The sequence below is a fragment of the Falco naumanni genome, chromosome 1, assembly GCF_017639655.2.
Source record: "Falco naumanni isolate bFalNau1 chromosome 1, bFalNau1.pat, whole genome shotgun sequence".
Classification (NCBI taxonomy): domain Eukaryota; kingdom Metazoa; phylum Chordata; class Aves; order Falconiformes; family Falconidae; genus Falco; species Falco naumanni.
Window position 1 is genome coordinate 122,320,428 of NC_054054.1, and position 26,752 is coordinate 122,347,179.

General features: G+C 46.4%; 2 protein-coding genes across 4 annotated transcripts; one reads left to right on the forward strand and one right to left on the reverse strand.

Moving 5' to 3' along the window:
- Nucleotides 1-917: 917 nt before the first annotated feature.
- LOC121082474 (meteorin-like protein) lies at nucleotides 918-26,709 on the forward strand. Of its 2 annotated transcripts, XM_040581901.1 has the most exons (5): nucleotides 918-1,018; nucleotides 2,616-3,025; nucleotides 4,654-4,713; nucleotides 20,332-20,423; nucleotides 25,163-26,709. In XM_040581901.1, exons 1-5 carry the CDS (start codon nucleotides 930-932, stop codon nucleotides 25,298-25,300), a joined length of 789 nt encoding a protein of 262 aa, XP_040437835.1. In that variant the 5' UTR covers nucleotides 918-929; the 3' UTR covers nucleotides 25,301-26,709. The 2 variants fall into 2 exon arrangements, with proteins under 2 accessions (XP_040437835.1, XP_040437834.1); XM_040581900.1 differs by lacking the exons at nucleotides 20,332-20,423; nucleotides 25,163-26,709 and adding an exon at nucleotides 7,237-8,906.
- On the reverse strand, nucleotides 14,230-24,956 carry LOC121082470 (E3 ubiquitin/ISG15 ligase TRIM25-like). Of its 2 annotated transcripts, XM_040581891.1 has the most exons (9): nucleotides 24,305-24,956; nucleotides 23,196-23,291; nucleotides 21,521-21,754; nucleotides 20,873-21,029; nucleotides 20,161-20,244; nucleotides 19,685-19,750; nucleotides 18,981-19,007; nucleotides 18,523-18,618; nucleotides 14,230-17,778 (listed from the first exon to the last, which is right to left on the reverse strand). In XM_040581891.1, the coding sequence occupies exons 1-9, from the start codon at nucleotides 24,914-24,916 to the stop codon at nucleotides 17,246-17,248; spliced, it is 1,905 nt and encodes a 634-aa protein (XP_040437825.1). In that variant the 5' UTR covers nucleotides 24,917-24,956; the 3' UTR covers nucleotides 14,230-17,245. The 2 variants fall into 2 exon arrangements, with proteins under 2 accessions (XP_040437825.1, XP_040437826.1); XM_040581892.1 differs by lacking the exons at nucleotides 18,981-19,007; nucleotides 19,685-19,750.
- Nucleotides 26,710-26,752: the final 43 nt, after the last annotated feature.

Below are 26,752 nucleotides of genomic sequence, written 5' to 3' on the forward strand. Positions count from 1 at the left end.
GCTGGCCGGCTGCAAAATCCCGATTCCACGCTCAAGGGCTGCAGAAAAGCGCCTGGCTCCCGCCAACCTGCAAAAGAGCAGCTCCCTATGCTGTTCACTGAAAATATGGAAAGGTGAATGCGTATAGAAACCTAGTTATTGGCAGCACAGCCTGGCTGTTAGCATGATCATCGCGGCCCTGGTGCTTTCTGGTGCACGGACGGGAGAGGTGATGGTGTAATAAGTAACTAAGGGTAATTTGCTGATCAAATGGGGTTTTAACAAAAGGAATGTTCTTGCTGCAACAGATTTGAGAATGTTCTGTCTGGTGAGAAAAGACTTAACCATGAGGTTGCACGATGTACTTTCTCAAGGCAAATGTTAAACCATAATTTCATGTTACTATGACAACTTTTGTTTTTGTTTAGACCTTAGTGTAAAAATAGATTAGTTTTTTAATATACAGCTTCTTGCTACGGGACTGAAAGCATAACTGTTTGCTTAAACCGGCCTTGAAGCTGAGGATAAAAGGGCTGTGTTACTTGTCGGAATTTGCGAGCCTGGATGGAGCTGCGGCTCCCCGGCCGGCCAGCGCTGTTTTTGCTTTCCTGCCTTAATAAGCACCTAGTGAATGTATTTCGGACTCTAAGTTATTTCAGTTCAACTCTAACAGTGGTGCAGGCGGGGTTAAACGCTGGGCCGTGCACCGGCCGCCCCGCGGACCGGGCTTGTGCTGGCGCCGCGTGCGGCTGCTCCTCAGCCCGAGCGCGGGAGCCTGCGCGGGGCTTCCCGGCCCGGGGGTGCCGGGGGGGCGGCCCGGGGGTGCGGCCCGGGGGTGCCGGGGGGCGGCCCCGGGGCGGAGGCCGGCCCAGCCCGGCCGCCCCCTCCCTCCGCCCGCGCTTATATCCCGGCCCGCGGCGGCCGCCCCTCAGCGGCGGGGTGGCCGGGGCATGGCCGCGGCGCGGGGCCGGCGCTGCCTCCTGGCCCTGCTGCGGCTGCTGCTGCTGGCGGGCGCCGACCGCTGCAGCTGGCGGGGCAGGTAGGCGGGGGCCGCCGGCGGGTACGGCCGGGCGGTTGGGGGGCGGCGGTGGCTCGGCCGGGGGCGGGCGGCCCTGCCCTCGCCGCGCTGGTGCCTTGGCGGGCCCGGGCTGGGTCCCTCGGGCGCGGTGGGCGCTGAGGGCGGTGGGGTCGGGGCCGCGCCGGTTAGGAACGCTGTCTCTGTGAATTCTGACGGGAAACGTCAATAATAATTTTAGAAATTGCGGTTTATTAGACCCAACTTTCCAGGCGTTACAGCAGCGCTCGCCGTGCAGCTGCCCCAGCCCGCCGGCGGCGGGACCGGCCCGGGGTGCCTGAGGCGGGGAGGGGGCCGGGGCCGCTTGTCCCGAGCCGAGCGGGGCCCTGCCCGCCCCAGGCACCGCCGCTGCGGCCGGGGGAGCCTGTGCGAGGGCTGCTGGGGTCGAGTGGGAGCTGGGGGCCGTGTCTCGGGGTCCTCAGTGATGGATGGGTACGGGGCTGGCGCGCAGGTCTGATGGGGGGGTTAGTCTGGAGAGGAGGGGGCTCAGGGGGGACAATACCGCTCCCCACAGCTGCCCCACAGGGGCTGTAGGTGGTGGTGGGGGGGTCGGTCCCTTCTCCCGAGTAACAAGCGACAGGACAAGGGAGAACGGGCTCAGGCTGCAGCGGGAGGTTCAGGTTGGATGTTGGAAACGTTCCTTCCCTGGAAGGGTGGCCCAGCGGTGGCGCAGGCTGCCCAGGGAGGCGGTGGGGTCACCACCCCTGGAGGTGTTAAAAATGCTTGGAAAGTGGTTTAGTGGTGGTGTTACCGAAATCTCGGAATGAAGAATTTACCGACGCCAATGTGATGCAGATAAGCAGACACTTCTTTATTGACGACCGGGTGTGTGAGTGAGTCTTCTCACGATCAACGCACACCAAACTTCAGTATCATACACCTCATATAGAACTTATTCATACATATTCATTAAATATTCATGCATAATCATAATATTTCCTGAAAATCATTAACATATCCTCCTCCCAAATCCAATTCTGCGCAGTAAAGGTTAGAAAAGTCTAGAAATGGGTCTGGGTACGATTTGGGTAGGTGGTATATGAGTCGGTGGTCGCGATCTCCCCCTGCCAGAATTACTTTTTACTAAAGTTCACGGTTTCTTGGCAGGTAACGACAAGTTGTTCCAGTCGACTCTCCCCAGTTCCCATTAATTCTATATTCTGACATTTCAATACACTTTCTACATACAGAAGACTAGTCAAATACAAAGAAATCTCTCCCCAGTCTACCTGTAAATACTGTATCCAATTATCTTCAATCATCTTGAATATTAAGTCTGTTATCTAATTTCTAATCATTCCTACTAGGTGATTCTGGCCTATTCTTTTGGCCTTGCTACAGGGCTGTGCAGAGGATTTCACAGCAGCTTTTGCTGTGCAACTACAAGTTTCATTAAAATATATTTCTTATTCCAAATGATTTTATAAAATCAAATAAAAATTCTAACTTATTAGCAGATCTGTAACAGTGGGTTTGGCAGTGCTGGATTAACAGTTAGACTTGATGATCCCTGAAGGTCTTTTCCAGCCTGAGTGGTTCTGTGATTCCATTGCCTTGGCAGCGGTCTGAGCTGGGAGCCCCGATCCCGCGCGGTGGAGCAGGTCCATCTGCGCTGCACCGAGGGCTCCCTGGAGTGGATGTACCCAGCACGAGCCCTGCGTGTCCTCCTGGAGCCCAACCTCGCCAGTGCCCGGCACACCACTGTCTGCATCAAGCCCGCCAGCGACTTTCAGGGTGCCAGCATCTACGTGGAACATGCTGGGCAGCTGCATCTGGTGGTAAGCGAGGCAGAAGGAGCTCGACCTCACCACGTGTCTTGCTTCAGTGCCCACGCACCGCAACGAGTGGCCCTCTTCCTGCAGGCCAGCCCGCAGAGGGACATCAGCCGCCGGACAGCCAGCTTCCAGTATGAGCTGCTGAGCAACCAGAGCACTACTGGCTCCGACTTCAAAAAGATGGCACTGGTCGAAGGTAAGAGCAGGGCCAGACCTCAGGGCTGCCCCACTGGGGCAGATCCACGGTGGCATTGGTTATCCACTGACCTTGCCTGTGTGGCCCTAGTGACAGCCCTGAGGGGTTTGTCATTGCAAGGGAGGTCCTTCTCCTGCTCGCTGACTGCTTGGTGCAGTATATATTCAGATTTCTACTGTGGGGGGCATCATGTAGGCACAGGAGGGAACACTGCAATGTAAAAAGAAGCTCTGCTTTTCCATTAGCAGCCAGCTTGGTCCTGGATATATGCACTGTGAACAGGGGTGTCCCCAGCCCCTGGCGGTACCATCACTGAGGACAACTGAGTGCCTTAGGAGGTTTATTAGGTTTTAGGAGCCTAAATCCTATGTTCAGAAGGGATTTAAATTAATCAGGTCCCAAGGTCTCAAGACAGTTGCTGAAAATTAGAATGAGAGTTGAAAATGGGATTAGCTGGCTAAATTGCTTGAAACTTCATTTACCGTTCTTTCCTATTCTCACACCAACGCAATCCTGCACCTAATAATGCTTATATACTCCCCCCGCTTTATGTATCCAAGGAGCACTGAGGTTGAAGGGGCTCTTTTTCATCCTGGTTATTAAAAATCAAGACCCACCTACTGCTGCCGTTATATCCCTGCTGCTGAAATAAAGAATACCCTGGCTAAACCTGCTGTTAAAAAAGGGGAGTATTCAAGCCGTGTTGCAATGACAAGAAGCTGCCCTTAAAACGGAGGGTTTAAATAAAAAGAGCAACTGTAGTGCGTTTGGGTTGTCATCTCTCCTCCCCTCTTTGTTAACCTGCCCAAGGTGCTGCTTTGCTGTTTGCTGGAGCTTCATGGCATTAACTCGGGGAACATGCTTATTTTAGGAAGTGCTCAATAGCATCACTGGCCTGATGGCCCAGTACTCAAGGCAGGAGCTTTTGGTAACAAACGTGGTATATACCAAGTGTGTGGATAACAAATGACATTTATGGGGGAACAGAGCCTGATTGATTCAATGAACCCTACAACCTGGTGTTAGACTCATGAAAGCTTCAGGTGTGGCGTGCAGTGTTTTCTTTTATCGCTAATATATTGAATGACTTAAGCTGCTACCTCACACTTGAAAGAAAATTCGGCCACGTCCACGCTGGATTGCTGGTATTTCAGTAGACAATACTGGAGCGTTCCCTGGCTGTGGGGCTGTAGTTGTTGACTGAAGTTGTTGTAGCTCCCAGCACACACATAGATGCTTCTCTTTATTCTTATCTTTTGTAACCTAGAAGTAATATAGGAGGTTCTTCCCCTCTTTCTGCCAAAACAGAACCAAATTTGAAAAGTTTGAAAAAAGATGGAGGGTAAGCGTGTGCCAGGTGCTGTGTTTTCTGCTATAGTTTTTGCATGCTTCGTCAGCTGGTAGAGGTATTGTGTGCTGCCAGGCCCTGTTGTCGCTCAGTGACTCTTACAAATCATCTGTGCTTCTTTCTTTGCTTCGGTTGTATTTGCATAACAAGAATTCTGGTTTGCACCTGATCATGATGTTCTCTAGGCTAGTAGTTCTACCCCATTTCCCCTCATAATTCACCAGTCCTTCAGCAATGAGACACACTATAGTATTAAAATAACTGTTCTGGTTTTTTCTAGCTATGTGCCGGCCTTGTGACAACGTGGAACTGCTTATGGCCATTTGCAGCAGTGATTTTGGTAAGCTGACTAAAGAGAAGTCGTTTTGCCTTTAATTAGGCATTGATTATTTGGATTTATTTGCTTCTTTTCTTAAAATAACAGCATGACTCTGCTCTTTGATCCGAGAAAGAAGTTATCTGTGTGGAAAATAATTCAGACTGGGGAGGGGGGAATGAAACCTAGAAGGAAGAAGCTTTCTTTCAAGGCACTTGTTTCCTGCAGGCAGAAGGGTTATGGTCTAAAACCGAACTGGAAGTAATTCTCACCAGTGTGCTGCTGGCTCTCACACAGTACAAGTCACACGCCTGTGGACACGCGTACACACAGGTTATACATGCTTGGTGTGTTCCTTTTTATTTCCTTCATCCTTGTTTTTTTGTTTTGGTGAGTTTTTTCCCCAGTGATTAATATGTTCTCTCTCTTCCCTCGCAATCTGCGTACTTCCCAGTTCTATCTGTACAGAGGTAGTAAGTTGTTTGTGACCTAGCTAAGGATTTCAGGTGATTCAAACTTCTTCCAGTGATTACTGGTTAGGTTTCATGCCTTATGAGAAAACAGAGTTGAATATTCTCTAAGGGAAGAAATTATAAGAAATTCGATGGTACATTAAAAGCTTTTTCCATTTTCTCTACTTAATAATGCAAGGTATTTTTTTCCTTTTTCTCTCGATCGTGATTCATTCACTTTATTCCCATAGTTTTGCACATGGAGATTTGTACCTCTTTGATTATGTCCAGTAGCTAAAGTGGTAGAGCTGCCATGTGGCCACAATTATATTGCCGTAAATATACCTACATAAAGAAATAAAATTATGAGCTATATTTAACCCTATTCAGTGTATAAAAAAATCCACCAAATTACTGCTTTCCTACTAGAGGTTGCCATACTTCAAGGCTACTGATAAAATCAAACACCAAGATCTTTGTGCTGATAGAAAAACAGCATGTGGAGCATGCTTCCCTTAGAGTGCTCCTTAGCGGGTAGTTTTCTTTCTTCTTCTAAATTAATTGGTGCAGTCCAGCTCGTTGTTTCTACTTCGTGAAGTTATCAGTTCCCAGGCACTCTCCCCTCGCACTGCCTGAAAGCCCAGAGATGACAGATGTGGAGGCCCAGGCACACAATGGGGGCACTTACACTTACAGCAGCAACAGACCAGAAGAAATGGCCCTTTGAACTGACTCTATTTATGGCCTGACTTCCCTGCCCTAAGCTCACAAATTGCCATCATCAACGTTTTTGATTAGAGAAAATAGCTGCTAATGAAAGTGTAAATGGCACTGGGAGTGAATAGGGGCTTTATAGTTATTCTGAAGGTGGAGGTCTTCAGTCACTAGGCCCTGAGCAGTGCTGGAGCAACTGGGAGCACCAGGAGCAAGTGCATTATAGCTTGTCAATAGACTTGACTGCATCTGATTAAAAATGATCACACGGAGAGGCAGACAGAGAGCAGAGACATCTGTTACGCAGAGTTCTGGGTTCCACTGGAAGTGCCATTAAATGAGGAAGTTCTTGGGAGCTTCAGAAATAAGCCTTTTCTGCCTCTTGACTTGTGGAGTTCTCTGTACCTGCATGAAAGAGCTTTGTGGCAGAAGCGTGGTGGTGTTCCCCTTGCATTCATAACCTCTCGTTTGCTCAAGAGCTGTTGGCTCAAATGGTGGCATGTTTCAAGCCTTCTCTGGATGTGGGATTGAAATTAGTTTAGTTAGTAGAAGAATAATTCATTGCTTTGAAAAATGGGGGCGGTGAGAATAAGAGAGATGGCTTCAGGACAGCAAACACTTGTCAGATGGGACGTTTCATTCTCCATACAGTTGATGCAAAGGGTGCTTTCCATCAAAAAGTCTCTGGCTTGTTATGCTTTCATTCCCAGAAGACAGCTAGGATCATTGTGGGAGAAGGGAGTATGTGTATGCTATGTGTTTTTTTTTTAAATAAGGCTTCAAATAAAGTAACTTTAAGAGTTCTGCTTGTTGTTTATCATCTCCCTAAAGTGTCTTTTGGTGGATGGATGACATTTTCTTTTGAGGGGAAAAAAAATGCCAAACCTTTAAATGAAAAAATGTTTAACAAGCTCTTGTTTTTTCCAACCAAGCCATATTCTGATTCTTCTTGGATCAACCTCTGTTACTGCTGTCAAAGGAAAAGCTTCAGAGCCCCCTGGAGACAGGAAGGAGGTTGTCTGTGACAGTCATTGTCATGGAATATAGACTGAAAAAAACAAATTCCTGGGCTGACCTCATTTCATGTGCTTTTTTATCCTTTACTGCTACTTGGAAGTATCAAGCAAGTTATATGCTTTTTCCTCAGATGCAGCTGATTTGAGTAGTCATAAAGCATGCTTCCAAGCACATAGCAGTGTGTGCGTAGGGATCCTCCGTGTAAAGGATGCAGTGTGTGCTCAGAAATGTGCCCACCTGTGGGTGGTAGGTGTCCAGACTGCACAACAAATCTGCTTCTCCAGTTATTTCATTCAGTGAGCTCCTAGTACCTGAACTGCTTACCTGCTGCTCCATAACCAACTCCTGTCTTCTTCACATCTAGTGGTGAAAGGATCTATCCGAAATGTTTCCCACGATTCAGAGAACCACACGTCACAGGTTGATATCAGCGTCCAGAAAGTCTACAGACAGAAAAACAGAATTTTCCAGCAGGATGAAGCAAGTGGTGAATGGCGAGGCCCCATCCAAACCCTGCTGCAGTGCAAGGTGAAGAAGGGAGGTGGAGATTTCCTTTTCACTGGAAATGAACATTTTGGTGAAGCTTGGCTGGGCTGTGCTCCTCGATTTAAAGACTTCATGTTCATTTACCAGGCTGCCAGAGAAAGAGGAGCCAACCCATGTGAGTTTCAGCTCAACTGACAGGAGTGACACTGGAGTTGAGAGTGGAAAACTTTCAGCCCAGCTTTTGGATGCTGAGTCTTGAAGTAGAGTTAAAACCAAGGGCTAAAGCTAACAATTTCACCAAAACTGAGACCTGGAGACTTTCCTGAAGATAATGGCTCTGTGAGCCATGTAAACTCTGACTTTTAATCCACATTTGCATTGGTTGCATTATTTTCTCCTTCGCATCTTCTTTGCCTCACAAAATAACTGAATTTTGAAAAAGTCTTTTTTTTGTGGTTAGAAAGCAGCTTGGGCTCAGTGTTACAGAATTGTTTCCAACATCATCTGCTCTGTGTACATACTGTGTGCTTTTTCTCTAGGCTTTTTTTCTCTCCTCCCCCATCTCTACTTGATTTCCCTTGTGAATAGCTCCTTTTTTTGTTTGTTTGTTTGTTTGTTAGATGACTGCTAACTATAGTCTTGGCCATAGTTACTAACCCTTCAGACAATTGGTGGGTTTGCCAGTTTTTTTGCCTTCTGTGTGTTAGCAGAGAGATTAACCCTCTGGGGCAAAATCACAGCTGGTGTAGTTCTGCAGCACTTTCTGGTTTCTGCACAGTTGACAGCATCTTATTTTTGCTCCTCACACAAACAGGCCAAGGAGGGATACAGCACTTTAGCTAATATGAACACTAACACTGTATCTCATCGCTACCACATGAGAAAAGGTGTTTGGGAAAGACATTGAAATAGTCGGAGGTCTTGGTTGTAGCATTGGCTGTGTGAGAATGTAATGTTTGGTATTGATGGTACTGGGCCCACAACTACCTCTGGTTCCTGTTTAGGGAACAACAGGAGAGACCTAAGTGAACTGGCCGTTGTAAAGTTGGAGGATGGATGGGGTATCAGAGTACTTGGGTTTTGAGAGCTGGAGGTCAGTGCTACATTTCAGATTTTAAATGGAGTACTCTTCTTTGGTTGGTATTTGCACTGAAAATAAGAGATAAAATGTTTTCTTTTAGTGTAGATGGGAGGTACTGCATTTCTTTGTTGTTTTATATATTTGTCTATGTCAAACTTCTGTGGGGTTTTGCCTTTTAAAGGGGCCTTAGCCATTTCCTATAGCGTTAATGTCATAATACTTGCTTTCATAGAGCATCATGCCTTTGAAGTAATGTGTTCTTTTTAAAGCATGTAACTAGTGTAGTTAATGAGCTGTTGAAAAACTAAAACAACCCAGTGTGAAGTGAAACAACATACTTAGAAATGCCTGTGATCTGGTGATTTAATCCGCAGCCTTGTGGATTCATCAGCCTTGCAATGAGCAACCTGAAATCCTTGCAGCTGGTGAGAATAATGAAAAGCTTATTAAAGACCGTGGATGTTGTATATGTTCATTCTATTTGACTGTAATCTCCCTATACCGCATAGATTTGAGATAACTATCACAGTATCAGTAACTAGTAGAGGTACCATGTTTCCATGAGGTGGGGTAAAAAACTTTTCTGTAGAAAATCCTTTTGTTTTCATTTGTTTCAGGTTTTAAAACAAATATTCTGACTTTTCTGGGGAAAACGTGTAATGTATAGAGTGCCTACACTCAAAAAAATTTCTGCTGTGCTAACATCAGTAGTGCTACTGCTGTTTACGTTTGGTCCAAATTTCTCGCAACATCAAGACTGAGGGTGTTCAGATACAAACATGAGTAACAGTGGGGCAAAGCAGCCAGTGTTTCCACTGGGAAAAGATGAAAAATTTGAATCAGTGGAAGAGCAGTAAAATGGTTAAGAGTAACATACGATCAGGCCATACACTCTTTAACTTCACTGACTCCGTTAGTGTGACAGGGTGGACAGCCATTATCGCAGCAAGGAACTGTGGTTACATCAAGGCATTTTAATTTCATCTTTCGGTGTTTTAAGCTCTGTCAGCCTAAGTACTTAGTTTTGAGGGCAGCAAGCAATGTTTCTTGCTCTGGCATTCTACCTCCCATGGTTCCTAACTGAACTGTGGAATCCTTTCTTTAGCCATAGTAGAATAAAAGCTAAAGGGGAATAATCTTCCTTGCACGGGCCGTGTTAGTCTATGTGTAATAGGAGCCAACAGTTGCATTTAGGTACTCATTTTAGCCTTCTCAGACAACAAGAGGTTGAACAGAGACAAAACACGTGAGGCAAGCAGTTTGTAATGCCCACTGCTTCATTGTGTGTGTCATTGGATGTATCCCAAGTTCACCCACACTGCTCTGTTTGGTGGCCCCCTTGCAAAAGAACAGGCAGAGACCAACTGTATTGAGGGCATGAAGCATTCAAACCAATGCAAATCAAAACTTACAAAGATAGAAACGTGGACTGGGAGCAAGAGTGGTGAAGAACAGCAACAAGGAGTTCAAGCTGCAACTGACCATAATTTTTGCTTAATGGTTAGAGCAGGCATCTTCCATAAAGCAGCAGTCTGCCATGTAAGATTTGTTCTGTTGCTTGCTCTCTCCATAGATGATTAAAACCTTTCAAAAAAGTCCTAGATGTCCTAAAGGAGATATAATCTACTGTTCCAGAGATCTATTACAGGAAGTCCCACATCCCAGGAGCTTGTCATTCTGTGTTCAGCAGCCATATAGAAGAGAAAGCATCTTTTATGACACCAAACAAACTCCTTGTTCAGTTGTTTCTCAAAAATTCTGTGGATTTTGCTCCTTTCAAGATGGATAAATAGGGCCAGGCAGCCTTACAAAAGCACAGCGATTCACGTATTCAGGGAATGGGTACCTAAACAAAGTGAGGATGCCAAAAGCATCTTCATGTTCATCTTCATGGGCTGTTTGTTTCCCCCCCAACACAGTCTTTGGGGATCAATTTATTCAACTCTGCATACAGGCAGATGGGGCCAGAATGGTTTCACATACGGAGAGCTGAGGTGACGAAAAACAATTCTTGGAGGAATTTGGGTGCCAGCTCTCATTAGTGCCAACTTTAAGAATTGAGATAAACCTCGTATGGGGAAGGGGAGGACCTAAGTTACAGTCAAAACACATTTGTGAACACCTGCAAGCAACCAAGTGATCTTTCTTAACTGTGGTTGAATTTGACCCAATGAATTATCTTTACCCAGGAAAGCATGTAGAACATTTTTCCTTTCAGCACTGCGAGCTTAGGTCTTTCAGCCTCTTCCAGGAAGGAAGCAAAGCCTTTTCCGTAATCCTTCTGATGTGTAATATTTCATAAAGCAGCAGGGCTCTTTACACACTCAATCATTTGTTCTTTGCCGGGCTTGTGCCTGATGCGTAGATAGAGAATCAAAGGAGGGACAGGACGTTTCCCCTGTTCGTTGAAAGACAAAAGAGCCGCAAGAATCTCTGCGAAGTCTTTGAATGACTGGACCAACACCGTGAAGTGAAGGTTTGTGAATAGACACCGTGGGTTAAGTCTTCTTGACTGATTTGAATGAGGTTTCGCCTGCTTACACCAGAGTGGATTTGGCCGTTTTTGAATGCAGCTGGCCTTCTCCTCGTGTCTACCTTGCCTCTTCTGTGCAGTTTCAAAGGCACTGAATTTTCAACATGCCATTCTGTAGGAAATGAATTACACGAATACAGGCTTATTCCCTTTGTTAGAGGTTTGACTCATTCACTCTCTTTCTCCAATTTATGACTGTTTTTAAGGTAAATGTTTCAATAGTTTTTGCTGCAATATAAGCTCAACTTTTGTGTCAAACAAAAGGATAAGAACTGTGTTTGCATAACAAAGTAGGGTAAGTCTTCTGTCACTGTATGAAATGGCAAAGTCGCGGCTTTCAGAAACCTTGACAGTTCTAGCAGGAAGGCACAGGAGCTGCATGCCAAAGTCTTGAAATCAGGGGTTTATGCTGAGCTTTGCCACTGAATCAAGTACTTAATACCTTCTGCCATCAGTGAGAAAGCCCATGCTTTAATACCTCTTCTAGGAGCTCATTCTGCATTAAGATTTGTAATCTTAACTTCAGCGAGTGAGGAGGAATAATTTTTTTTTCTTTCTCTGTCCTTGACCAAGAATCCATCTTTTTCTCCCTTTTTAATGGTCTTGATCTCATTCTGTTGAAATCTAGCAAGGCTTCCAAAGTAATCACGGAGAGTCAATCAAGAATATTTGTAGTTTTTCTAAATGGTTTTCTTCATTTCAAAGTGGTGAGTTTTGGTTTCAGTATGCCACAGTGATAATTTAGAGATAATTAGGGATAATTCATGCTCCTGTAATATTTAACATATTTATAATTTTGTCTTAGGATATAATCCTAGTAATGTTTGAAAAACTATTTCCCTGAAGGTAGAGCAGTGGCTGTCTCACTAGCTAAAGGAATACTCTCACTGTCATCTGTAGGCAAGTACCTGAAATGAATCGGGGGCTAACAGGGAATACAGGGGCTCCAGGGATGCCGTCAGCGTGCCACAAAGCAGCAGCCCTCTGTGCTGTGGGCTCGAGAAGTTACAGCAAAATTCCCATGTCCTTACCTATGACATTACCTATGCCAAGATTAAGGATAGCCGAACTGCTTGTCGATCAGTTTCACGCAAAATTAATGCTTGACTTGAATCCTAGGGGATTTACTTTTGCAGGAATGGTATTCCTGACTCCAAAAGAAAAATTGTTACACTTCATTGAAAAGTGCTGCTGATAATTTCATCTAAAGCTTTTGGGTTTGACTTCATATAAATGGACCTGCACACAAATTAACTTGTTGCCGTCAAAAGTAGGATTTGCAGGATCAGGCTTCTAAGGCACAACATTCCTCTACAGACAGATCTGGAAACTCTCTAAATCTGGGGAAAAACCTAACCATAAAGCAAAAAAAAAAACCCCTTCCTTCCCCCACCAAGAACTACTTGATTTTTGAAATGGAACATAGGTGCTGTAAAAAAGGTGCTGTACAAATTCTTTTTTTACATTAAAAAACATTAATGACTTTAATACAAACACAGACAAAATACAAGTAACTCACTTCCTTAAAGTTCTGTTGAACTAATTTAGGATCTAGAATTGCTCACGATGGTATTTTCAGCTAAATTATCTGCCTCTTTTCAGTTACCTTTTATTATTTTAATGGTGGCTCCTCCCACCTCCCTTATTGCTTTGGCCAGACTCACATAATTGCCTATATTTTATGTAAATGGGATTGTTACACCGTAAAATGGTATACAAATGTGTCTACCACACAAAGTCCAACAAATGGTGTGAATAAACCCATTATTTTCAATGTAAGAGCATCTGATAGCAGCCTGCGAAACAGGGGGCTGACAGATGTGAGCCCATGACAAGGCCTAGGAGAAAACTGAATGAGGAGCACTCTGACAGGCCACAATTAATTGACTTTTGAAATAACTCCTTTTTTTCCACAGTTCTACTTGACTGAGCAAGATTCACAAATTGCTGTCTTGAACTTTTTAATGGGACAGAATAGCTGCCAATGAAAGTCTAAATGACATGGGCTTTGAATAGGAGTCACACAATGACCACACCGTGACACGTTTTTAACTGACATATCGATGATTTGAGAAGTAGCAGCCACTCAGTTGGAAGGGAAGCGAAGGGAAGAGATGGAAAGGAGTCAGAAAACTGGCCATAGAAACACACTTTGGTAAATATTAGCCAAATGCAATTTTGGTTTAGGAAGAGAAACAAGTATTAGGTTTCTTTCTGATAACGCTTTCACGTATGTTCCCAGAGACTCTTTGGAGTCCAAGTCTGTTGTACCTTTTGCTGTGAAAAAGTGCTCCCAAAGCTAAATCACGACGGAGTTACATTAGTAAGTAAGGAAACAGACCTCGTACGAGTGACGAGCATGCTGACTTCTGAGGTTTCAGTACCTGCTCAAGACCCAGGCTGTAGTCACCGTCAAGTTTACACAGGCTCAAAATATCTATTTGTCTTTCTTTGGAAAACAATGCCAAACTCCGGCAGACCTAATTGACCTCTTAATCCCAGGGACGTCATGGGAGAAGTAGTTAGTGAAGAGGAGGCTGGGTTGTTTTTCTTGGGGTTTTTTGTTTTTTTACCACCTGCCACACTGATCAAGCAATACTGTTGTCTGACTGGGAAACTCTTTGGAGTTTATTCCAAAACCCTCATCAGCCTAAGTCACTTGGAGAACTTTTAAGTGGAAAAGTCAATTTTTAATTTGTTTTGTGGGTCCCTTTGTTTTGGCTAGTCTTTAAAAGCCTGTTGAGCCACCAGAACAGCTCCCTGTTGAGCTGCTTTCCGCTGGCCACACGGAGAGGCAGCAGCTTGCAAACCAGAAATGCTTTAGCTTGATTTCACTGAGCAATGTAAGGAATCGTCACCTATTGCTGCTTCTAGAGCTAACTTAAGCTGGCCGATGCTGGACATCACCTAAGGCTTTTTTTAAGCAATCCCACTGCACATACTGAGCCCTTAGTCATTCACCTTCCTCCAGCTATTGACCATGGTTTTGCTTACCTGAAAAGGTCCCGGTTTTGGTTACTAGCTAGGATGCAGCATTACTGGTAAAGGGTGCATAGCTCAGGTGAAGGGGATAGTTTAGGACAGCATTTGACAGTCCGGAGGATACCACAGCTGTCTCCCTTTTCTCTCTTCCCCAGTTCTCGTGTAACTCAGTGAGTTATGCAGTGAAAGACCTGTTGTTTGTACGCTGTAGCGTCTTTATTTCTGCCTTCCTTACTGCTTGCTTCAACTTTGAGCACGGAACAAAATACTCAGAGTTAGGGTTTACCATGAATATTTATTGAATTCAGAATGTCATCGTTCATTCACTTTCTAGATCAAAAGATCAACAGTCAACTTCTAGAACAGGTACAAGCACACACATAAAACAGATGGCGTAAAATCTATGTCTACTGCCCTGACAAGGATGTCTAGCTGATAAATATATATGAAATAACATGAAGTACATGGCTGATATAGCAGTACCATCAACAGGTTTATTATTACATAAGCATTTATTTTTCTAACTGCAGTATTTTACTGATGGGTTTTATTGAAGAAAAGATTTAAACAGATAGTGTATTTTCAGTGGGAAAACGTTTCTCTGTTTATTCTCAGTTGTTCATTAATATGCAAATCATTCTACATCTTCATGGTTTTATTAGCATCAGAATTGGTTCTTTTTCTAGACTGGATAAGTTGGATACTTCATACTGTTAAAAAAAATAAGTATAATTAAAACACATGCTCGTATCTACATTTTGTTTAAAACCAGTACAGCTTTGCTAGTTACTGGCTGAGTAAAACACTTCAGTTGTGTTGAAAAGGCTTTTGCACCATTATTTGTCATGCTGTAACTGGTATTTTTTTTTCTAATGTTTTGTCACCCTGATGTTTCAATATATCCAAAGATATCTGAAGCTAATGAAAATAACAGTTTTCAGGAGCGTAATTCAGTTACGCACTTCTCATTTAATTCCAATTTAACAGAACCTCATTCTAGCATTTCTAGTCGTTCATAGCACAAAACAAACAAAAAAGAGAACCAGGAATACAGCAGCAGGCTTGTATCACTGCCTGTGGTAATCCCAGACACCTTAAATATTTTACAGTGTTGGTCATACGCCAGTGTCACAGGTAAAGCATCCCACCTTGTCCAGTGTGGCAGAATAAAACCCCTCTCCTTTACTCTGCTTGAGTACCACTCCAGACTGTAGCTAAAGCTGCCCATAGTCTTAGAGGTTGGTATTAATCCCACTTGAAAGTCAAGAAGCAAGCAATAGGAAATGTGGACCTTCTCCACTGCACAAACTGCCAGAGCACTTTTTTCCCCCCCGTGAACAAGGGGCAGCGTACTCCTCCTGCACCCTGCCAAGGGGATCCGCAGCCCTGCGGCACAGCCAAGCGGCTAAAGGGACAGGATTTCCCAGAGGAAACTGCTTTTGTCCCTCGCTGCTGAAAAACTGGAGGTGCAGGAGGAAAAGCCTTGTGTTCATTGTTGCTCCTAGCAGGACACATCCTCCTTCCTGCACCTTCTGGAGTCTTCTGCTTAGTTTGGTAGTTTTAGTGCTGGCTGTGCTTTGGGATGCTGAGACCCTTGAGACAGGACAGCCCTGGCACGCTGAGGTCCACCACCGATTCCGTATCCTGTTCTGCCCAAGGAAATGGAAGCCTCTTACTAGACTTACACTATCCTTGACAAAGTACTAAGAGTTTACAAACCAAGTAAAAACAGAGATGCCAAGCCTGAATTCCTGCAAGTCTCCCTCTAAAGCACTTTGGCGAATGTGAAATGTTGTCCCAGAGGTTCTTCTGAGCCTTCCGACAACTCCCTTCCACACTGCCTGCAGCCGCTGGTTTATGTCACCCAGTCCCGTAAGGGGGAGTTTTGCAAATCAAAGCCCAGGAAGTCTCTCAAGCGAGCTCCCCTGTTCTTCATGGGCTCCTACAAGAAATCAGAGCTAGCACAGTGATTCCAGAGGCATTAACAAGTTACAGGCCCAGTTACTATGAGATCCAAATACCTTGATTGCCTACTGGTTGTTTTAAAGTTGTAAGAAATGCAAAACTACAGATCCCCCTGTACAGAGCGAGGACTTCTGAAGACACCACAACCCAAAGAAAAGGACACCAGGAGAATTAAAAATACATCCTCGTGGGAATGGACATATACTCTCCTTTGTGCTAATTCCCTGTACGTTTCAAGAGATTCACCTCTCTGCCTACAGGCTTCGAACAGAGATGAAACAGCATTTTCTAGGCACTGTGCATACTGTCTTGAGACTCCTCAAATCAGAGCGCCAGGAACACGTAGGAAATCCAGTGTCTGCCACCCGAACTACTACAGATGCACCAACAGAGAATATCCTGCCTCCCAAAGAGGAAAAGCTTTACAACAGGAGACCCTGCTTTAAGCAAACAGCACCTTTACGCTCCCTACACAAGCCAAAAAAAGCACTCCCTGAACTCAGCACACAAAGAGCCTTCGGTGTGAAGATGTGAAGCAGGTTCTGGGTCACAACATGAGACAGAATGCTTCATCCCACAAACTGTATTATGACAGGGAGCACACTACTGCTTTGCAGGCTGTCTTCCTGAAGACTGGCATACTCCCAGTCTCTGAGTCAATGCCATATATTTCCTGGTGATTCTGACACCATTTCTTATCCATCAACTCTAAAAGTCTCTGCATTTCCATTCTGATCAGATTTGACATACTAGCTTTTATAACTTAGCATCATAAAACCTGAACTTACTGATTTTAATAGTTCACTCTGTACCACCTCATGGAGTCGTACACTGGCAACGTGTACGTTGCAGATCCTGACTATGAACAGTCTGCGTACAGAGAAAAAGGCAACACTGGGACCTACCACAAAGCCTGGAACCTGAATTTAGCAAGGAAGAATTCCTTGCTAAAGGGGTTACTGCTACCTGTGAAACACATCTAGACCTGAAAATTAATTCTGGAGATTCTTTACAGCAAACCACAGAAGGCACTGAAGACGTTTAACAGTTTGTATCATAACTTTGCTTTCAGAAGGACAATCAAAGTCTTTGCTAAACCTTTCATTATAGTTTTTACTATCATCAACATTTTACTGAATCACTATATCTAAAGGCTTTAGCGATTCAGACCAAAGAACCAGCAGATTTCCCAAGCTGCTTAAAAGAGCTAATAATTTTAGTCTCGAACAATCTTCGAGACTTCTTAGACTAAAACATACAAAGAGTTGCTGCAGGACTGATTACCTGCATGTAAGCACTTAGGTGAAATAAATAAGGACAGAGTCCTTACTGTTTCATTTGGCATAGAGAGAGAACAGTGCCACTGGAAAATAACCAGAAGGCAGGGTACAGGGCTTCAGTAAACTCAGCTTTGAATTTGTAGATCAAGTTATGCTTCTTTCCAACAGCCATGAAAATCACAAACCCTCCCTCACAGTGGAGCAGCACACCGATCTTGGTAGCGTGCACAGCGGGCAAACACTTCTCAACATCATTATGCCAGGATGATATTTTGGAATTAAACCACTCAATACACCAAGAGCTGCTGTTCCTCCCCAGGCGACTCTCGGGCCCCTGCCGGTCCATGCTGCCGTAGCAGATGCCAATGCCACAGAAGTTCCTCTGTTGCAGTTCCACTTCCCAGTAGTGGATGCCCTTCTTGAAGCACTGCAACCCCAGAACTTGGAAACAATCGGTGAAGCGCTGAGGGTGGTTGTTATAATTCAGGGAGGTATCCGAGACAGACATCCTGGTATATCCGTCAGACAGAATCACTTTGTTATGAGCTGTGTTGCAGTCCAGCATGACGTTAACAGCATCTGCAATGACGTGAATTGTTTGAATTTACTGAAGAGCAAAGCACTTTTATTTGTACTGTCCCACCTAGGCACTTGTTCCTAGACATGTTTATATCTCCCTTCTCTGCTCTCCTCCACACTGCAGGCAATTCTTAGGGCCACAGGAACAGCTGTTGGGTTCAACTGCAGCTCTGTGTTACACCTCAGGCAAATGGAAGGCAAGTTTCCTTCCTCCCTGCATCCCCATGGGATTCCTTCACCACATATATATATATATATGTGCTGGGAGAAGAAGGGGATTGCTGATCTGGCAGCAAAAGGTACACCGTATCATATGCCATCTTGGACAGCATCTTAAGCAAGCCATCATGGCCTTGCATAAAAGCCTACATGTCATTTCAAAGAGAAACCCAGTGTGTTACACATCCTGTTTCTGGGCTACCTTAATGCAGTCATGTTGGAGGAAACCAAAGCCATTACTGAGAAAACTTCATCTCCTTTTGTAAAGATAGCTGCATACCAAAGATAAATTTGATTCATCTGGCAAAAGAAACACTTAGAAACCTCCTGCCCACTTTTCCTCCAAAAATTTCCTTCATTTGTAGCAACCAATTGATAACCTACCAAGCCAACTAAACCCCCTCAGAAGTCTTTTTGCAGATAACTACAGAGGGAATATACCACCAGGGCAGTAAGTGCCAAACCCTCATCTTTAAGTAATATAACTTTTAATTAGTAAACTCATCTTTAAGTTGGGTGTCTTACACTGCAAAAGCTCCTCTCTGGATTTCTTCAGAAAGCTGTCAATAAGCTCCTTGGTTGAAACGGCAGCTGCAGCATTCGGTGTTCCCACGTCTGGTGCTGTGTCGGCAGAAGAGAGAGTTGGGAAGTTGGGAAGAAACCCTGCATGCTTAACAACCTGAGCGCGTCTGTGATGGTGTGAAGCGGACCTCTAGAAGTTACCTGGTTTAGCTTCATGCTCCACACAGGGTTAACTTCAATATTAGCTCAGGTTGCTCACTGTCTTGCCAAGTTTTGAAAACACCCTGTTGTCTCTGGGCAACCTCTTTGGGCACCTGATCGCTCTCAGAGTAACTAGTAAGAGCCTTCTCAGAGCAAGAGTTGAACCTTTGCTTAATGTACCAACACTAGTGACCACCTACTTATCATTTTAAGAGCAGTTAATGAAAATTAGAGTAAGTATGCGGAAAGTTTGGACTCACCAATTTTACCAGGTTTCTTTTTCTCCTCTGGAGGGGGGGAAGAAAAAAAAAAAAAAAAAAGAGAGAGAGAAAAAGGTGACCTGTGAGCTCTACTGAGACTGAAAAGCCACCGATAGACTCTGCCAGCTCTGACACCATCATCATGGCTCTTCTGAAGCTGCAGCAGCATATGAAGCACTGAAGCCACATACAAATACACCCATACCAGGAAGCTGCACGTGAAGCACAACCTCCTGTTCTCTCCGTTTCACAGGGTCACAAGCCCAGAACGAGCTTCATCTCCACTCCAGGATGCAGCGTGTTCAGGCAAGTGGCAATAAGCCTCTTCCCATGAGGTACCCAGACCTGTTCCTTATCTTTTTACAATGGAACTTCTGGTGCAGCAACAGGAGCCAAAAGTCCATTCAAGTCCAGCATCCCCCACAGACCCCGCCGAGTGCTCCACACCCGGGACTCGCGAATGGAAAGGACCAGGTGTCAAGGGCTCAGTAGAAGGGTGTGTTTAACACTTGGATTTATTTCAAGACAGTATGGAAGATCTTCCGAACAGGCTAGAGTGCCACATTAATACTAGTATCTGGACAGAAAACACTGAGGCCCTCGTATAACCTGCCACAGACTGTCTGCATCACCCCAGCCTTAGACTGTAGGCAAGATGTGGCTGGCAAAACGTTTGAGTAAGGCTGCTGTTCATCACCACTTACTGGTATCTGCCTCGACCTGTGAAGCGGCTGGAGTCTGGGGAAAGTTCTTCTCTTTGGAGGCATGATCTTGGGAGGGGGGGAAAGAAAAAACCAAAAACCAAACAACCAGAACATGGAACAGCTTGTAAGCAGGATTCAAGACATACAAATCCATCAAACGTGCCAACAGACGTTTAGTGCAAATGAAAAAAAAGTCTGCAAGAACCCGAGGGCTGGGAGGCTCTGCTTTGCTTTACAGCCTGCTGATACCGCTGCAGGAGCACACGGAGGCTAATGCGCCATCGTATCCGTGCAGTTTGCTGCTTTACAGCTCACAAGGCATCCAGTACTAAACAGCCCAAGCCACCCTCCCTCCCTTTCCCATGCCAGAGCACTCGCTACAGGTAGTCACTGCATCACTGCTATAGCAAATGGCTCTTGGGTAACTGCTTGAATTCTTATTTAATTAGGAGAGGATGATATTCTTTAATACTTACATGGTCCCGGTGTCTGTCTTCCAACAAAGGTTCTGTTTGGAGTAGCTAGTGGAGGGGCTTTGGTTTTCCTAGGTGTTAGTTTTGCTGCAATGGTGATATTTTTACATTACGGTTTGTATTGCCAGGAACATTAATGCATTAGCAAGGACATTTTTTAATCTTACTTTTCAGTTATGGGAAGAACTTATGTGACACACAGCAGAGATGGTAACAGCACAGAAGACACCCATACCCCAGTCCAGAAGACACTTTTGCTTAACCCGGTAAGTAGAGCTTTGTTCTACACCACTTACACAACCAGCACCTTCGCAGCTGGGTAGCCATAGTCCTGTCACTCTAAAGCATTTTATGACTTCCCTGAAATCCACATCCTAACTGCATCCAGCCCTGCTACAGAATAAAAACATAGATTACTGTAGGGAGTAAAGGCTGAGGTGTGCCGGCAGGGCTTGGTATTGTACTTGTCAGCTTATCCAAGCAGAGATAAAAGCGAAGAGACACTGATGCAATTTTTTTCTCCTAGTTTAGCCCAGACTGTAGCATTTTTGTGTGGAAATGCAGGACTGCAGGAGCTGGAAGACACAATTTATTTTAGCCAACTGTACGTGCTGCACTATTTTTTTTTCCAATGATACTTGGATTGGAGGGGAAGATCCCTCATTTGTGCTCAAAGGCAAGGCAGAAAATGCCAGTTCTCCCAGCAGTACGTTACCTTCCACTCTTTCCTCCCTACACTGAGTCACTGCAAGTTTCACAGTGTCTTTAAGGTTAATGGCAGACTGGCAAGTGGAGTGTATCAGGTTTTGGTCCATTTCAACTTCAGGAATGAAAGCACTTTTTGTTGGTGTTCGTTGCAGTGCTGCTGCTTTCTGAAAAGGCAAATGGAAGATCTTGTACAGACCACCTTATGTAGCAGAGAGAGAAAAATACAACCAAACTATTATAAACAGGGTGGGGTTTGTACATTTATTTCAAATTTAAAGCAGCAAAGGCTACAGTCAGACAATGACCCATGGCAAAACTTCAGCAGCAACCCACACGATTCACAAGCCAGAAGGATCCACCAGCATCACAGCACAGAGCTGCAACACCTCACAGGGATGAGCTCTCTCACCCACTGGCCCCTCTGCGGGCTGTAGAGGTAGTAGCTGACTTGGGGCGAGTTACCAGACACCACTGCATCTCCCTTTCATTGGTATTTATGTACTTATCAGGACATCCTTTTGTAGCAGATTTTTGCACACGCCTGCATTACCATTCAACTGAAAGTGTCTGGAGAGCAGGACTACCACAGCAGGTTTTTGTGATTCCACATTCTCGAAATAAGAAGAATTGGATTTGCATTTAAAGGATATATTACCTTCAAAAACAGAACGTCATCCTGTTCAGTCAGTGCCACCTCAATCTGATCTCTCAGAGACTGAATGTCATTCTTCTTATTTCCCAGAACACCATAAATATAATCAAACTTTTTCCAAACTCTCTTTTCTTCATCTGCAATTACTTTCAAAATCTGATTTTCTCTTTCTTCAATTAAAGCTTTAATTTCTGAAAACTCATTTCTGATCAAATCAATCTTTCTGGAAGCTGTCTCCTGGAACAGATGAAGAACAGACAGACACTGGCTTCAAAAGAACAGTCTGTGGACAAAGTACTGCTTACTACTACTACTACAAGAAAGCCTTTGAGGAACATGTAGGCTTGAATTACTTGAAACAGGCCATAGAAAAGCTGTGTATTTCTGTGTTGTTAGGAAAGAAAACGCATTTACTCCCAAGGAATGAGGACACTTCTTGGTCTCCAGATCCCGGCTGCGGGCAGAGGCCGGGCCATCTAGGGGGCACTGGCACTGGGACAGGGCCATGCCACCACTGGCACACCGCTGTCCTAGGTTCGGCTGGGATGGAGTTACCTTTCTTCTTAGTAGCTAGTATAGTGCTGTGTTTAGTACCGTTGTTGCTGGGTAATGTTTATACTAAGTTAAGGTTCCTTGGGCCCTGCCAGCGAGAGGGCTGGAGGGACACGGAAAACTGGGAGGGGACACAGCCAGGGCAAGTGACCCAAACTAGCCGAAGGGGTATTCCATGCCATATGACATCACACTGAGTATATAAACTGGGAGAAGAAGAAGAAGGAAGGAGGGGGACAACATCTGACATTATGGCATTTGGCTTCCCAAGAAACCAATAGGTGTGATGGAGCCTTGCTGTCCTGGGGATGGCTGAACACCTGCCTGCCAGTGGACAGCAGTGATGAACTCCTCGTTTTGCTTTGCTTGCAGGCGTGGCTTTTGCTTTACCTGTTAAATTGATCTTCTCTCAACCCTTACATTCCTTTCTGATTCTCCTCCCAACCCCTTTGGGCGAGGGGGGAGTGAGCTGGCAGCTGTGTGGTGCTGAGTTACTGGCTGGGGTTAAACCCTGACAGCCACACACCCCCTTGGACAGCTGTAGCCATTTCTGCCTCGGAGATGCGACATCTCTGGTTCATACAAAGTTATTCCTGATTCTCCAAGAGATGTTCCAGAGGAGCACAAAACTACTAACAGTTTCTTGGTCTCTACCACTCGGTTCAGAAAGGACGGTGCAAGTGACACGTACCACTGATGTACCATCAGTACAAACAGCAGCCCCAATCGTCAGCTAAGAGCAAGGATTAGCTGTGGTCATTTATGGGGCAGAACCATCACAAGATTTCTGCACCGGTGCAGCCATTACAGCTCATTAATCCTTTAGCTTGGGCTGCACAGACACACACTTTCTGGTACGACAGGGAAGGAGGGGTTTGAGCCCCGTTACGGGCCGAGTGTGTCAGCACGTGCGGCTATAAACCCCTTGCACAGTGGCTGGTTTACTCCCGTCTCCCACGGAGCTGGCTGGCTCTGCCAAAACACCTTTTCTGTTCCTTCCCAACCACATCTTCTCCTGCCAGTGCTATCTCAGTACTGCAGCCATTGTCACAAGAGTGTGACCCTCAGTGACGCACAGTGGCAGTGTATGCCAAGCAACCCGACAGCATTTTGAACGGCCACTTACAGTAGTTTGGCTTTGATGTATTTTCACAGCCTTCATTGCCTGAGCAGCTTTTTCACACTGATTATGCAGCTCCACAAGTCTCTTCTTCAGCGCTGACTGCAACAGGAGAGATCAGAAGGGCGTTCAGCGCAGCAGTTGCCATGCCTGCCCTCAGTCAGGGCACACATACTGCAGCAAGAATCATATTTACAGGACGTTTTAAATAACCATTGTAATCATTTAGCACTATTGGTTTAAAATCTACTGCGCCTTAAGCCTTGGGGGACGCAGAAGCCCTCTCCCACGTGTGTTTGACTCGTGCAGCAGGTGCCTTCCCCGCAGCTCCACCTCCCAGCAGCAGGAGCAGCTGTTGATTCAGTCTCTCTGTACGATACAGCCTGGGTGTTTTCATCAGCCCAGGGTTTCCCAGTGCCAAGAATAAACTTTCTGTTGGCTCTCAGGTTGGACTTTGGGCACTGGGTTGACATGACTGTTCACCCCTCGTTTTAATTGAGAATTTTATCACTCAGATGGGAGTTACCTATCCCTTTAGTTCAATATGCTGCCAAGCTAAATCAGGGAGGACTTCTGAGCGTAAGAAGGACACACACTTGCCAAACAGATGGGAGACTGGCCACCTAAGCTTTTCAAGCACACCTTACTCATCCACCCTCTGACTTTGCGCTGGGCTGTAGGAGAGGAAGGCTAGCCTCCCTTCCTGCCGCTCCTGCCAACCTCCTCCTGCCTCTTCTCCACCTGCTAGCGAGCCCCTGGGCTGCTCTGACACATCATCGCTTCTTAAGGACGTACACAGAGCAGCGCCTGCCTAGGGTCCCTCAAACGGCTGACAGCGGGGGCCCCGGGACACAGGTGACGCCCGCGGAGGCCACCTGGCCGGGCCGGGGGCTGCCAGTGCCGTAGACCCCCGCCCCCCCGGCGTGGGGAGAGGAGGGAAGTGCAAGGAACGACCCTGCTGGGGCCGAGCAGGCTCTGGAGGGCCCATAATGTGCTGCCAAGGCCAGGAGTGAGGTGTGCCCTCCGCATCTTGTCCAGCCTCCCCCTGGCACACCCTGGGCCCCGGGGTGCCCCTCGCAGGGCGCTGCAGCCCCCCCGGAGCACGCACCGCTCACCTCGGCGTTGGCTTTGGCCAGCTGCAGGGGGCTGGTGTCGCACAGCTTGTGCCCGAGGAGGCAGAGGGAGCAGATGCAGCAGCCGTGCTGCCGGCAGAAGAACTCGAGGAGCTTGTTGTGCTGCGGGCACTTGCGCCGCTGGAGGTCGCGCAGGGGGGCGCAGAGCTGGTGGTCGCGGAAGGCCGGGCTGTCCTGGTGCGGCCGCAGGTGCTCGGCGCAGAAGGAGGCGGTGCAGGTCAGGCAGGTCCGCGCCGCCGGCGCCCGCAGGCAGCTGTCGCAGCGGACCGGGGGGTCCCCGGGGGCGTCCGCGGCCACGCTCCCCGCCTCCCCCTCCCCATCCCGCTCCCCGGCCCCCGCGCAGCCCCGGAGCTGCTCCACCACCCGGCACAGCACCGTGTTCTTCTGCAGCTGCGGGCGGCCCGCGAAGGTGGCGCGGCACTGCGGGCAGCTGAAGTCCGCCGCCGGCCCGGCCCAGGCGCTCTCCAGGCAGGAGCCGCAGAAGTTGTGCCCGCAGGGCACGGTCACGGGGCTGCTGAAGAGGCTAAGGCAGATGGAGCAGGTCAGCTCCTCCTCCAGCACCGCCAGGCCCGGCTCCGGCGGCGAGCGGGCCATGGCGCGGCTGCCCGGCCCCGCGGCACCAAAAACGAAAGCGGCGGTGGCGCTTTCCGGGAATTTGCGTGGCCCGGACCCGCCCCGGCGGGAGGGGCCCGGCACCCGCCCCCCCTGCGGCCCGACCCCCCGGGGCCGCCGCTGCCTGGCGGGGACCGCCGAGGAACGTCGTGCTGAGCTGTCTCGTGTGTTACCAGAGAAGGGCCCAAAGAGCACCTGTTGATGTTTACATTTTTTATTTTTCTGTAGGTGAACAAAGCACTTCTTCCTGGGCTTACCTGGGGCAAGGCACCGTCATCTTTCAGAGGCTCGCAGCCGCACTGTATTTTCTCAGCACTCACCTGGTGTCCACCCGTGCAGACAAAGGTATGCAGATGTAAAGGGTAAATACACACCCTCACAACTACAGCTTTTGCTTCTGGAGCAGAAGATGGAATGTTTAGAGCTCAGGTGAGCAATTTATGTTCTGCATTGTCAAAGAGGGCTTGAAATTCTGTTTTGAGTAAGCTTGACCTCTCCTGTTGTCTAAAAACCCATAATGTTTAATATTAAAAATTACTGAAGAATTTTACCATTTAAATAGCTGCTGAAGTTCCTACTCCCTTTGCTTCCTTGCAATTACTTGAGAACTTCTCCATGTGGTTCTGAGCTAAATCTATCCCTTTGCCCAGAGAGTGCGGATTCAAAGTGCTGCTCAGTCAGAGCAGGAAGTTAGAAGCACAGCAGAATCAATTGTTCATGTACATGTGGCTGCACAAACATCGGGACAGCTGTTCCAGTATTCTTTGCCTTTTTTGGATTTAATATTCAAAGTGGTTTAAGTAGGTATGATTTGCCTATCAGAATTATAAATTACCCCAAATTTGTACAGAGCAAGCAGTATGTATAGTTGCAAGGTCTGTAGTCACAGCAGCAAACTTTCAGATCTAAGATCAGTTCAGCAGCTCTGGCTTCAGCCTCCTGCAGGGGCTCAGCTGTGGGCCTGTGGCTCGCTAGCTCAAACACATCCTCGTTTTGAGTCGTGAGGCTAGAACTTGTCAAAAACTTTTAACAAGCTTTTTAAACAAACCCATAATGCTAAATTGCGTAGAGGAGGGTGGCAAGGAGCCCCCGTGACTGACAGTGGGGCTGCCCCAGCAAAGGGGCTCACAACAGACGGGGGTTTGTTCAGAGCATCACCAGCTGCTTCTGGGATTCACACGCACGTTCCACATTTCTCACCATGCAGCGCCTGGGCCCTGCCCCGGCTCCCCAGGTATGAGGAACCTGTGTGTGGCTGTCAAGAGGTGGGTGGTGTGACAGGAGGGGCAGCCAGCCAGCTCCCTCACCCTGTGTTTACTTGATTTGATTGAAATTGTGCATTGAAACCTGCAGTTTCACCCAAACTTGGTAACAATGGATAAATAAAACTCAAGATTGTATCTTCAAAACATCCTCTCTCTGAGGTATGTTTGTTTTCAACCATCATGTTAAGTCACAGCCAGAGGGATTCTGTATCCATTTAATTTATAGCCCAAACACACAGTAGGCAAAGGAACAAGAGGCGAATCCTGCTCTAAAATGCTGTAAAATACTTGCATTTTGTTTCTGCAATTTCTTAAGAATCCAAAATTAATCATTTCCTTTAGAAAAAAAGTCTTTCCATTAACCCCAACTGGCTCAGCACAACTGTGCTAGAAGCTCTGGAATTTTCTTTTTACCCAGTTTGCAAGAATATAGATACATGAATCTAACCATCCCTTTCTCTAAAAAACAAGCACTAGCATGAAACAATGGCAACTGAAGAGAACCACAATACACAGATTAGTTTTACTCATATAAAAATGATTCCTTCGCAAA

Bases quoted from the DNA above. Each gene is read 5' to 3' on its own strand.
- LOC121082470 (XM_040581891.1), bottom strand. From the start codon at position 24,916: ATGGCCCGCTCGCCGCCGGAGCCGGGCCTGGCGGTGCTGGAGGAGGAG. The intron at 18,619-18,980 runs GTGAGTCCAAAC...CTGCCGACACAG, and splicing joins AAAGAAACCTGGTAAAATTG to CACCAGACGTGGGAACACCG. The intron at 17,779-18,522 runs GTAAGACACCCA...ACGTCATTGCAG, and splicing joins CAGAGAGGAGCTTTTGCAGT to ATGCTGTTAACGTCATGCTG.
- LOC121082474 (XM_040581900.1), top strand. From the start codon at position 930: ATGGCCGCGGCGCGGGGCCGGCGCTGCCTCCTGGCCCTGCTGCGGCTG. The intron at 3,026-4,653 runs GTAAGAGCAGGG...GGTTTTTTCTAG, and splicing joins AAAGATGGCACTGGTCGAAG to CTATGTGCCGGCCTTGTGAC. The intron at 4,714-7,236 runs GTAAGCTGACTA...CTTCACATCTAG, and splicing joins CATTTGCAGCAGTGATTTTG to TGGTGAAAGGATCTATCCGA.